We start from the raw sequence: 12,385 nt of genomic DNA on the forward strand, positions 1-12,385 counted from the left end.
AGCATTGTGTCGTGACTGGAAGGTTTGACGAGACGAAAGCTGACGACAAAATTCTTGAGGGCCTAGCGGGTTCATTGGAGACAGCCTGTATTGTTCCTATTTCTTTCACGGCATTCGATCCTGACGATAAAGTATGATGACTCTCCTATGATATACATACCTATGACTGTGAATTGTCTCCAGTAGATATCGGGCCCTAAAGTTGATACCAAGGCGGTTTGACTGGCTGGCCTGAATGGCACGCCTGTTATCCCCATGTTCTGGAAATATGGACTGGAAGAGCTGTGAGTTACAGCGCATTATCTCATTAGGTTTGACTAACTAATCATTCGTACGTACCTAGGTTTGATTCACACGTCGCAGTTTACGACCGCATCTAGACACAACGATTGTCCCGAAATCATCTCTTTGCTAAGTGGATCTCAAGGGGCAAGATCATCTGTTCAGTATCTTTCTATCCGGGTATGCAATCATTGTTGATTTTGAACGCTAGTGGAATGGAAGATCCGATCGATCGAGATGCAACAAGTGGGACTACAAATGGGGCTCGTTTAAGGGGTTGCAGGATATCTCGCACCTGACAATTCAACGGACTGGCCCAGGCAACTTCTTCCTGGCCTGCCATACCCCTTTTCGGTTTTATATGGAGTGAGCTCGGGCTTTTCATTGTATTATTACAAGAATAGTCCGCTGCTTACGCGGCCTTGTCGTGTTCTTTTAGATGTTCTTTTAGGTGTTTTTAGGTGTATACGAATATACGAAGGCAGTAAAATAAGCATACTTTGTGCGAGAGACTTTTCTATTTATAACCTTTTGACTGTGTCAATGCTAGCGGCAGAACACTGGCCAGTTGGGCTACATTCCGGGGCCTTAGATAGTATTGCAAATAAACCCGAGATCCGGTTGCGCCGGTTTTGAATTGATGCCGAAGAATAAATCACATGTTCCTCGTGTTTTCCAAGCTCATGCTCGTCCTTGTAAACGCTAGATATCGGCCATTGTCGTACACACCCTCCGAAATATGTATCCCTCCAATCCTTTTGTTGCGCGGTCACGATTCAGGCGCTTCAGGATCACCCTCAGCAACCAACTTTCCAACAACCAGGTACTTCTCCAAGAAGCGGTCTTCCCACGACTGTAGGTTCTCCAGCTGCTCCGCATCCAAATCCTTCAGGTCATCCAGCGGCGCGGATAGGTCCTTGGTCAGCATTTCCTCATCGAAGCTCTGGAAAGCCAAGCCGCGCGAGGCGTCCCGGCCAGCGAAGTTCTCGTAAGGTCCACCCTATTCCAATCGTTATAGTCAGCTTCGGCTCCAACGGCGCTATCCGGTGGGATTTCACGAATTCCAAACACATACCGGCCCATAGAAGTTCCTGCCAGCGGTGACATCGAAGACGCGGCCACGGACGGACAGGTAAACGGGGCGGCCTTCCTCGCCGTTGAACTCAATGAGAGTTTTGGGGGTGTAGGTCTTGAAGACGGTTGGCGGCGGAGCACGGGGGAGAGTGATTGGCGCCTTGGGGCGGAAGTGCCAGTACACCAAGACTCCGAAGAGGGAGACTAGGATCAGGTTGATGGGGGAAGCGATAGACATCCTGTTGGGGTAGCGAGCGGTTAGTTAGGTTGGTGTCCCATCTTCCATGGCGTATCGAATGAGATCGAGTAGGATGTGGGAGACACGAACACTTCAGCCTGTGGCACGGAGTTATCTTCAGTTTCCAGATTAGCGTGGATTCAGACCATGAGCAACGTGGGACACATACCCATTGAGGCAAATGGTTGGATTTGGAGAGAGAGCAGGAAAGGCCGGAGGCTCGGGATGACATATCTCTCCCCGCTCCACGTGATTGGACCTTATAGGGACATTCTCTTTCATTCTTTGGCTTGTTCGGCTTCTTCGGGTTATATTTAGGAATTATCTAGTTAGTTACTTCTCTCACATGTAAAGTAATTGGAGACTAGGCTCTCGGACTTCAGATTCAAAAAACGTAAAACGCCCGGTAGTCCCTGAAATGTTTCAAGAGCTCTCCCCACTGGACTATCGCCCCCCATTTTAATCTGCCCACTTCTATTAATATTAGCGGAGGCCATGTTATTTCAGGTTATTTTTATCATTGATTTTCTTGTTTAGTTCTTCTTTGCATTTCTGCTTAGTCGTTCGAGTCATTTCTCCCTGTATAATTTTCTCATTCTCCCTATATTCTATAGGCTTCCGCGTTGGGTTGGGCATCGTGGCTGAGAAGACTAGAGCCCCTTCCACATTTTACAACCTTTTACCTCTTTTCATTTCCCTTTCAGCCGTTTTTTTTTTGTGGCTTGAACTTCTTCATCGTTTTATGTGAATTCCGCGCTTTCATTTCCGACCAAAATCAGCCACCTGTCACGTTTAAAGCGTGAGAGAATCGACATGTGGTCTAAAAGACCGTTCCACAAGCCCAAACGGCCCTCCATCAGCGGCCCCATACTGAGCGGCAACCCACCCACCACATCAGACCCTGTACATGATATGGTCGCAAAAAAGTTGCCCGCTCTGCCTGAGTAAGTCTCGTGTCTCGTGTTTGCTACCTATTTAATAGCACATCTAATGGAAATCAGCGATTTGCATTCGTCGTTACAACCGGATCCTGTCCATAAGAGACACTCAGACCTCTCCCCAGTTGTTTCGCCGATGCTTGAAGCTCATAGGCGGGAAAGCCAAAGTAGTTTCTGTGTCTCGCCAATCGGCGACGGAGACCATTTTTCTGATTATGCGCGACAGGAGACTGGGGTCTCATCGTCGCCAACACCTATTCCCAAGATAGAGTATGTTGAGACACCCTCTCATTCCCGGGTTCAGCCTGTCCAACCTGTTCAGCCTCCCTACCATGAACAGGACTCTAGGCGATTTATCTCCGGCAAATCGACGCACTGGGATAACTTTTCAGGTGAACCAACCATAAGTGATTTTGGTAGAGCTAGCCGGGTTGATCCCCGCAACACGTCTTTCCACAAACCCCCCGGGGCCAATGCGTCCAACCTACTAAACTGGGGCCAGGGATTTAATGCCAAAAAGACCCTCAACGCAGCTCGAAACCGGATCAGCAGTTTCTCGAAGACCGAAGATCTTGCGCAAAAAGAACCCAGAAGTAGATCGGCGTCACGTGGATTTCCAGTGGAAGAGCATTCCAGCAAGCGCAACGGCAACGGCGCGCTAAAGACGAGTCCCCAGCTCGATAACTTTAGCTTCGCTCCTACAACTGTAACCACTATCACCGCCGGTGGTCCAGTGTCAGTTTCCCGGCGACCGGCCACTGAGCACGCTCCAACCCGTCTACCAGAGGACAAACCACTACTCGAATTCGACACCGATTTCAGCGACATGATGCTCACGAGCGACGAGCCTAGAAGCCGTTTCAGCGCAACTACACACACGGCCACCGAACCCGGCAGTCAAGATGCAAGCCCGCGGGAGAGTATGCAGCTCGAAACCCGGTCTACAGACGACCTATCCACATCCTCTATCATGGCCCGACGCCGTCCAGTCCCAATCGGCGTGCCGACATCGAAGAAACAGCCTGACTCGAGCAAGCCCGTCCGAAAGCCCACGCCATCCCAGGTCGCACAACAAGGTGGACAGATGCCCGCGCAGTCACTTTCGCCTCCACCTCCACCCGAGGTGCCACTAGATGCCCAGGGCCGCATTAAAGCAATGGAGACCAAGAGGGACGACCTTACTCAGCGCAGATATAGTCTGGAGTCATTGATCGCTGAATTGAGCAAGGCCCTTCAGCCTACTTCTGCTGCGTATGACCTGGCTGCCAAAGCCGAGATCCAGAAGAGCATCAAGGGCATCGAAGGCGAGATCGCGGATATCAAGAAAGAAGAGCACGATCTTGGTATGAAGATTAGTCGAGCGTGGCGTCGCCTGGACGAGAAGGAGAATTCCGGCGATGGCAATAACCTCTGGGTCAAGCGAGTCACTAGTTAGTGGCATTTGGATGGTGATTTGGTCTATGTTTGATTGTACCTATTTTTCGAGGCAGTTTGCTTGTTCTTTTTCCGATATTGGGGCATGTGGTTGTGTTTTGAGCGTTTGATTCCCCATTCCCCTGCGTGGCAGGTTGATACCCACTTTATTCGGAATTTGCCCAAGGTGTGGCGGTTTATGTTGATGTATTTTGTCCGACTAATCTCGTTACTGTTCAATGAAATTGATCATTCTAAGCAACTCATGTATGTGAAAATGCGATCAAGCGCGAAATAGGTATTGGTGGCTAAAGATATACAGAAGACCCATAGAAATGAACCATGAGTGCAGTGATGCTGGAGCGATCACACATTCGAAGCCACCCATCCATCCTCCGCTCTCTTATTGAACATGGCTCGTGTAGGTCGTGAATATGGACTCAGGAAACCCGGTGTCAAGGCTCGTTGTGGGGAGTTTTGGCGAGTGATCCATCGAGGAGTATGCGATCCGTTTATTTCTTGCCGGACTTCTTAATGCCTTGCTGGCCGGTGTTGAGAGGACCCTTCTTGCCCTTGGCGGCGTCCTGCATGTCCTTGCGGGCCTTGGCATCTAGAGAATGTTGTCAGTTAAGAGACTCTCTAAATAGGATGTCCAAAAAAGCCATACCAGCCTTGATCTTGGCCTGGTGAGCGATCTCATCCTCATCGAGGTCCTTCTTCTCCTTCTTGGCAGCCTTCAAGGGCTTGGCCTTGCCACCTGTAGATCATAAAATATTAGGGAACTGGGTTTCGAGAATAGTAGAATATTCGGTAGAACGAACCTTCTCTGCCGATACCACCCATTTTGTCTGAATAAAGTAACTGGGAGAGCGAGTTGAAGAGAGCTTGATAGAGCGGGGTGAGTTTATGGTTATGAGAGAAAAAAAAAATATACGAGGGGTCCACGGGTGCTTATCCAGACCCTTAGTGGCCAGGCTGAGGCGAAGTTTGGGTTACTGCTATAAATATTACTAGTGGTATTGGCAGTGGTATTGTTTCAACACCATACATAATCATCTTGCAGATAAGTAAGCCTCTAGCCAGGGGCTGGTATTTTCAATACGCATAAGGCTAGTACAAGGACAGTTAGTGGGGTAATTTAAAAAAAAAAGTAATGTTCCGCAGGACTACACTGCGGTATACGGCAGAACCTAACTGACCGCCTACTACAACTGGCCTAGCGTGGATTCTGCCCTATCCTATGACTCCATCAAGCCTTCACCATGGCTAGCTTTGGATCCATCTCTTGTTGTCATAAACATCCCGTGCACGTGCTTTTATCCGTCTCTCAAGCCCGTCCCCTAGGCAAGCTATGCGCCAGGGATTTTAATCACTTTTGCAAGGCTTTGGTGTGAAGGCAGGCCTTTTACAGCCGGTTGGACTTCACAAACCCTTTTGAAAAGACTTATTGTCGCTGCAGCTTTTGCTAACTGAGCCTTATTGTTCAAGCTTCCTCCAAAGGCCGAGTGAAGTGAACCGGAGAGAAGCCTTGTTTACGCGCCTTTGTTGACTCTCGAACATTGCAAACATGTCGCATCCCAGGTCGAGGTCCCCATCGGTCCCCTCTGAGGGTGAAATCGTTGAATCAGGCCCAGAGACGAAGGCAACTGCGTCAAAACCTCCTCTTAATGGCACCACCGTTGACCGTCCCACCAGAGCTAGCCCATCCTCTGCCACCAGATCTCCCGCGTCGTTGAAAGGCACTCGATCGCGGACCAGGTCCCTATCGAGATCCCGTTCTCGCTCCCCGTACAGAGAGAACAAGACCCAAAAACGCAATCACGATGATCTTCCCGAGTCCTATGATGGGAGCTACGACCGGCGACCCCGCCATGAGCCTCCGAGACACTACAGGTCTAGGTACGACGACAGACGCCGTGACAGACCCGCCTCCCACAGGCGCCCGAACTCATACTACGACTATGACCGCGAAGATACCCATGGAGATGCGCTACGATACAGTGATGATTATGACCGACATGACCGACACAAGGACAAGCGGCAACGCACCCGCAGCCGCAGCCGATCCCCATACCGTGAACCAAGAAAACCCAAGCAGTATTCAGGCGACGAACTTGACTCAAACGTGGTTAATGCCAGGTCTTCAGCGGATACCGGAAGGCGCTTGCCCACCGAACAGTTGGTGAGGGAACGAGGAAAGGCTTCGGTCATCGCTCAGGACTTGAAGCTTGGTGCTGAAAAACAAAAGAACCAGGTGCAGGCTTCTTCTAACCTTCAAGCCCGTGTGACTGACGAGTATGTGTATTCTGTTACGGACAAGGAAGAACGGGTGACTAACATCCATCCCAGAGAAACCACCCCTAACCCGGAGATTGCGCAAGAGCCGGAGCTCGCCGAGCCCATTAATGAAGTCGATGCACTTGAAGCTCGCCGGAAACGCCGTGAAGCTATTCGGGCGAAACATCGAAGCCAAGCGACGCCACTCCATCTCAAAGCACTGAACGTCGGTGAGGTTGAAACGGATTCATCCACGCCTGGCACTGAGCCAACTAGCGCAAAGGAGGCATCCGGTGGGTTTCTCTCGGACAAGCATACCTTGATATCGACGAAACTGACGCATGTAGACTCCATAGATTCTCCAACGGCATCCCCCTTTGAACAACCCGGGGAGGCATTCTCTGGTAGTATTGGAAAAGACATGGACACCGTCAACTCCAATGCGCCTGTTGCCGATACTGATAAGGACGCTCCATCTGCTGCTGATTATGATCCAACTCTTGATACAAAGCAAGAAAGACAGAAACATGGCAATGTACAAGGTGGAAAGGACGACATTTCCTCTGCAGCATACGATGAGACCAAGACTACCAAGCAGGACATTCTCCTACCTGATGCCCCCGCAGTGCCACCGCCGAAGACCGAGGTGTTCGATATGTTTGCAGACGACGACGATGACATGTTCGCAGAGGAAGCGCCTGAACCCAAGCCGGCCCATGCTTCGGCCACAGCTGTACCCCAGGGCAAGGAACTGGATATCAGCATGATGGATAATTGGGACGATTCGGAAGGTTATTACGCCGTTCGCCTCGGAGAGCTGATCAACGGACGATACCATGTCCATCAAAACCTTGGCAAGGGAATGTTCTCGTCTGTCGTACGTGCAACTGACACCCAAACGGGGGGTCTGGTTGCCGTCAAGATAATTCGCCAGAACGCGATAATGCGCAAGGCTGGTATGAAGGAGATTGGCATCCTGGAGCAACTCCAGGAAGCTGATCCGCAAAACAAAATGCACCTCATTAAGTTCGACCGATACTTCGATCACAAGGGTCACTTGTGCATGGTATTTGAGAACCTTAGCATGGACCTGCGTGAGGTCCTGAAAAAGTTCGGTAGGGACGTTGGCTTGAACCTGCGTGCGGTTCGGGCCTATGGCCAACAGATTTTCCTTGGGCTGGCTCACCTCCGCCGGTGTAACATCCTGCACGCAGATCTCAAACCGGATAATCTGCTTGTGAACGAGCAACGCAACATTCTGAAAGTTTGCGACCTGGGTTCGGCGTCGCCGGCTTCTGACAATGAGATTACGCCTTACCTCGTCAGTCGTTTCTACCGTGCCCCGGAAATCATCCTGGGTATCCCTTACGACTACGCCATCGACGTCTGGTCCATTGGCTGTACCCTCTTTGAGTTGTACACGGGCAAAATTCTCTTCACCGGCCGAAACAACAACCAGATGCTTCGCTCTATCATGGAGTGTCGGGGCAAGTACCCGCCGAAACTTCTTCGCCGCGGATCCCTGTCGCCTCATCACTTTGATGAACTGCTCAACTTCCACAGCGTGGAGGAAGACAAGATCACCGGCCGCCTTCACACCAAAATTGTGGACTTCAAGAAACCGACACGTGACTTGAAGTCACGCCTCATGGCACAAGGAACTCGCGGAATGCCAGATGCTGAGGTCAAGGAACTGACGATGTTCTTGGACCTACTTGACCGGTGCTTGAGTCTTAACCCTGAGAAACGGATCACCCCAGCCGAAGCTTTGAAACACCCATTCCTGGCGCCTAGGATGTAACTAAGTTACCTGATGAGAGAGATTTTACTGCATGGGTTCCAACTTGATCTATCCGAGCTTCCCAGGATGTCCAATCCTGGGCCTGAAATGGCGTAACTCGGGTGGAAGGATCGGCGCTACCGGGGAAGAGTTGATCTACGAGTTATTTTTTTTTTCTTGTCAATATGCACACTGTGAGAGTAACTTAGCAACTAGCTTCTCAATGCAAGTCCATATGTAACATTTCCACAAAGACACCAACCCCTGTCCATCCTCGGCTTTAGGACTCCTGCCGAAACCGGGGGTGGCTTGGAATCTGTCCAACCTTCCATTAAAGCGTAAACATAGCTCTGTGTAGCCAGCAAGCCAACAAAGAAACCCCCTACAGAGGTGCACCATGCATCATCCCGTAGTCCGACACTGAAGGCTAGCTCCTACCAAAAACAAACAAGCCCCCTGGCCCCGAATTGCAACACCCCAGCGCATCAGTAGCGCGCGATAACCCGATCCTGAATCCAATTCATCACTATCACAAAGAAACATCCCAGCACAAACACAAGCCCCCGTTCCGGCCCCCTTTGACCTTAGCCCCTATTGACCCAAGCCCCTGGTAAGATCGATCTGGAACTAATCAAACTACCTACACAACTCCACTTTATCCTCTATTGCACGATATCGTATGACCCCCATATTCACAAACAAAGAACCCCAAGCCTGGCCCCAGTCCAAACACGGCAACGCCTAACTCAAAATCGCTAGGACCCGGCCAAATCCACGGAACCTAAGAACTAAACGAAGACTTTGGGGGTTCTAGATCGCCTCTAAGCCAAACTCAGTCTTAGTCCAGCCTGCATCCGCGGTTCAGTCTTACATAGCCGGAACCTTGGGGATTTCCTGGGCTTGGTTCTCATTTTTGAGTTGTGGGGGGCAGAGAGAAGAGCCTTGGATTCGGGAAAGAGGCTAAGCTATCTTACCTCGACCACCGAGTATGTTGTAGAGTGATGACAGATATAGTAGGTACTAGAATATCCGATTAGCACGATACTTTTTCTACAATCCATGTTATGACTATGGAATATGGAGTACGGAGTACATGACACTAGACTAGACTATTGCCTCCTTTCTCGGGTCTGTTATCCCTAGGGGCGGCAGAGGCGGAAGTTCTCCAATTACCCTCGTGTTTCCCGGTGGCTGTAGGTGGCCATTGGATAGAAGACGTGTCGTCTAGGTAATAATTGCGGGCAGATGGAAGATGGTGAGGCTGACTTTTTTGGGGGGGGGGGGCTTGGATAGATGCCGATAGATGCCGATAGGGCCATTTTTTTCTTTTTTTCTTTTGGATTTGCTTTTGGCCTAGCTAGTTACTTGGAACTAGGAGATATTGTTTCTATAGTGTTGGTCACGGTTTGATTCTAAAAAAGCAATGAGGATGGATATCTATTCCGTGTTGATTTGATAGTTGCTGCATGGCGTTTTAGTTTTACTTGCAGGCCCACGTACTCGATATACGATGTGCATCATAGTCATCATCATCACATCAATTGTCATTCACTTTCTCAACTATAATCCTAAACTATGATAACATACAACATACAATTACGTTGTGGTCTATCGGATCGAATGGAAGTGTGGAGTGTTCCAGAAGGCGAAGGGCGATCAACGGAAGAGGCCCTTGCCACCTGGGTAAAAAATCCACATCCAATCGCCGAACGAGTCCAAATGCCGTATTTCCTGTTTGTTGTATACGAAATCTAAGACCAGAATGGACCAGAATGCCCCGTGGCAAAAGAATCCGCAAAAATAGGACGGGCGTTTAATCTCCGATCCCCTTTGGTCGGGGTTTGTTGATCTATTGGTCTGTTGATCGGGACTAGACATGGATGTTGGCGCCATGTTGAGAACAAATAATCATGATGTCGAGAGGTGTTTATATTGTGGGTCCCGCCACCTGCAGGGCACCGAGTCATCTACCTTAGGGTGTCGGGCGTTTAGAGGCAAAGATAAACAATTGGAAATGAAAAGGAGAGAATAGTTGGAAAGAGTTATGACGGGAAATGTGTTCATTGGACACGGGATATGGATGATCTGTGGCGGTCGCTAAATATCATACTTGCGTTGTAGGTAGAAGTACCCCGTAGTCTGTTTCCAATAAGTTGGCCACTTTACAAGAAACATACTGTACTCTGTACAATATCCTCATACACATTAGTAGTACGGAGCACACGGAGTATAAAATTCAAAACATTATACGGAGTAGTTAGTGATATATCTGAGATCACCTCTAGCGGTGTGTAGACCCCGAAACTAAAAGTGCTACAACACACTGAACACAACATCTGCCGGTCGCAGAATCATAAAAAGTAAAAAAAGGGAGAAAAAAAAAGCAACGGCCCGATTTCCGAGTGAGAAACAAGAAAAACCTGATTGATCTTTGGACGAGCCAACTGCATTGCCAATCCTGGGGTACATTAATCGTTGCGCTCGGAGGCAGGCAAGGCACGGTACACAAAGGGGAACGGGCGTCTATCACATATGGCACATATCATATCACACGAGTCAGCATATCTTCTACATCGATGTGCACCTTGTACCACCTCCATATTACGGAGTACATTAGTTGTACATGGGACTAGTTGCTATGGTACAGCTACCCTCTGCATGGACAGGTTTCGGGTCCTGAGAACCGACAACGGATGTGATGAATCGTAACCCTGATCTCTATCAGGTGATTGGACTGGCTGCGGGCTTACGTCGATCTAGGGAGCTTTAGGGGATAGAATATTGATTTTGGTGGATGTTTTGTCTTGCTCACCGCAATGTGTAGAGTACCCATACGGAGTAGAGTGAGTTGTGATAACTTCCGTACCAGAGAACTGGCACACTTTCCCTTGGCTATACTCCAACATACACTTTTTGCCCGGGATGATAGGATGATTTGATAATTTGGGGGGCGGGAATACAGTTTGAATAAGTCAGACTCGGGTCAGTACATGGCCCTTGCCTGTGTATGACGCAAGTGGTGAGATACAGACAAAGAGTACGGAGTAGTGAGATTGAAGACTCGACGAGGCAACTTTATGTTTACAGGGGCTATTCTTGCCTCCGGGCTGTACGAAGTACGGAGTCCACCTTGACAACATACGGGAGTACCTCTGTTGGATGTGCCGACGGGGTGAAAAAGAAAAGGGTAGCCCAGCCATCAACAGAAGGACCAAGGTCTAAAAGGAGAAACGGACAACAGGAATCGGAAGTCCACAGCAACGCCAATAATAATACGAGTTCCCTTCCCATTGTGTCCCAGATAGTCAAGGTACATTAGCGCCAGGAGAAAGAAGATGAAGTGTATGGCCCGTGCAGAACTAGTCAGCAGGGAAGCGCCCACCCCCCACTCAGCTGCTCTTAGGGGAGTTTCTCGAAAAACGAACAGTTCGAGCAAATGGTTGGCCATAGCGCCCCTCCATCATCGCCTCACTCTTGCACTTCTTTAGCGTCCTGTCTAGACCCGAGTCAGCCTAGAACGGGGTTGAGGAGAGGGGCCAGGTGGGGTTCGGTATAGAGTTAGGTGTGTCTGTGCAAAGGACGGTGTAGAAAAGTCAGAGAGTCCACGGGTTGAAGTATGATTCTTAATAATCATATCAATTTGGATCATCCATGGATATAATCATGACACCTAATTAAAATGATGATCACGGAAAAGAAAAGGGAAAAAAAAAAGGACAGATATGCTGCATTCAAACATCTGCATTCAAACATCCCGATCCATGGGTATACTTTTTGTAAATATGGGCAACCAGATCTGACTCAAGATGCCATAGCTTTGCGGGGCTGGGGGCAATGAGCTTATTGGTAGAATGTGGGTGGCGGGTGTGTTGGCAAATGTGTGTCAGGAGGTTTCAAGGCAGAAACACCGTTGGGAAGAACAGGGGTTGGGATACGTGGACAGAAGGGCATTGCCACACTAGGCCTAGAACGGAAGACCATCTGGGCAGTGTGCACAATTGTGGGAACTTGGAAATTGTGTGGAAGAAAATAAAAACCTTGGAAAAAATAGGAGACTCTGCAGTTTCCAAGGTTCTAGTCGATCGTTATGACTTATGGTCCAATCATCGGTTGTAGCGGCTGCAGGAAAGACCGACCGAGTCATAATGATTGGTCTAACCACACTCGGGCATGCACACCGCTTCGTACACATGGCCTATTATTATTTACTTTTTCTTTTTTTAAAATATTAATTTCTTTTAGTGCCACTCTATTTTGTACGCATCATAGATTCTTTTGGGAAATTTTAATTTTCTTTTTTGCTTTTCTTTTTTAGATTCCATTCGATCCTTTCCCCTTTTAGGATTTAATGTAATTTCCTTTTTGACTAGTGCGCTTTCCATT

General features: G+C 49.0%; 4 protein-coding genes across 4 annotated transcripts; 2 read left to right on the forward strand and 2 right to left on the reverse strand.

Moving 5' to 3' along the window:
- Positions 1 to 820: 820 nt before the first annotated feature.
- N7455_006632 (cytochrome b5-like heme/steroid binding domain-containing protein) lies at positions 821 to 1,967 on the reverse strand. Its single transcript, XM_040958292.2, has 4 exons — positions 1,764 to 1,967; positions 1,685 to 1,709; positions 1,358 to 1,595; positions 821 to 1,282 (listed from the first exon to the last, which is right to left on the reverse strand). The coding sequence occupies exons 1-4, from the start codon at positions 1,765 to 1,767 to the stop codon at positions 1,052 to 1,054; spliced, it is 498 nt and encodes a 165-aa protein (XP_040811253.2). The 5' UTR covers positions 1,768 to 1,967; the 3' UTR covers positions 821 to 1,051.
- Positions 1,968 to 2,407: 440 nt separating this feature from the next.
- N7455_006633 (uncharacterized protein) lies at positions 2,408 to 3,967 on the forward strand (the record flags this gene model as incomplete). Its single annotated transcript, XM_040958363.2, has 2 exons — positions 2,408 to 2,538; positions 2,596 to 3,967. 2 exons carry the CDS (start codon positions 2,408 to 2,410, stop codon positions 3,965 to 3,967), a joined length of 1,503 nt encoding a protein of 500 aa, XP_040811284.2.
- Positions 3,968 to 4,457: 490 nt separating this feature from the next.
- Positions 4,458 to 4,788, reverse strand: N7455_006634 (translation machinery-associated protein 7; the record flags this gene model as incomplete). The annotated part of the gene is made up of 3 exons (XM_040958330.1): positions 4,458 to 4,555; positions 4,613 to 4,702; positions 4,767 to 4,788. 3 exons carry the CDS (start codon positions 4,786 to 4,788, stop codon positions 4,458 to 4,460), a joined length of 210 nt encoding a protein of 69 aa, XP_040811281.1.
- A 724-nt stretch (positions 4,789 to 5,512) lies between these two features.
- Positions 5,513 to 8,023, forward strand: N7455_006635 (putative serine/threonine protein kinase (Prp4); the record flags this gene model as incomplete). The annotated part of the gene is made up of 3 exons (XM_040958380.2): positions 5,513 to 6,240; positions 6,295 to 6,515; positions 6,579 to 8,023. The coding sequence occupies 3 exons, from the start codon at positions 5,513 to 5,515 to the stop codon at positions 8,021 to 8,023; spliced, it is 2,394 nt and encodes a 797-aa protein (XP_040811275.2).
- Between the last annotated feature and the right edge of the window lie 4,362 nt (positions 8,024 to 12,385).

This window comes from Penicillium solitum (assembly GCF_028829755.1).
Source record: "Penicillium solitum strain IBT 25940 chromosome Unknown utg000004l_segment0_segment0, whole genome shotgun sequence".
NCBI lineage: Eukaryota > Fungi > Ascomycota > Eurotiomycetes > Eurotiales > Aspergillaceae > Penicillium > Penicillium solitum.

Excerpts from the sequence above, each read along its gene's own strand:
- N7455_006632 (XM_040958292.2), bottom strand. Across the intron at positions 1,596-1,684 it reads TCCGTGCCACAGGCTGAAGT|GATGTCTATCGCTTCCCCCA; the intron begins GTTCGTGTCTCC and ends CTACCCCAACAG. Across the intron at positions 1,283-1,357 it reads GCAGGAACTTCTATGGGCCG|GGTGGACCTTACGAGAACTT; the intron begins GTATGTGTTTGG and ends CGATTGGAATAG.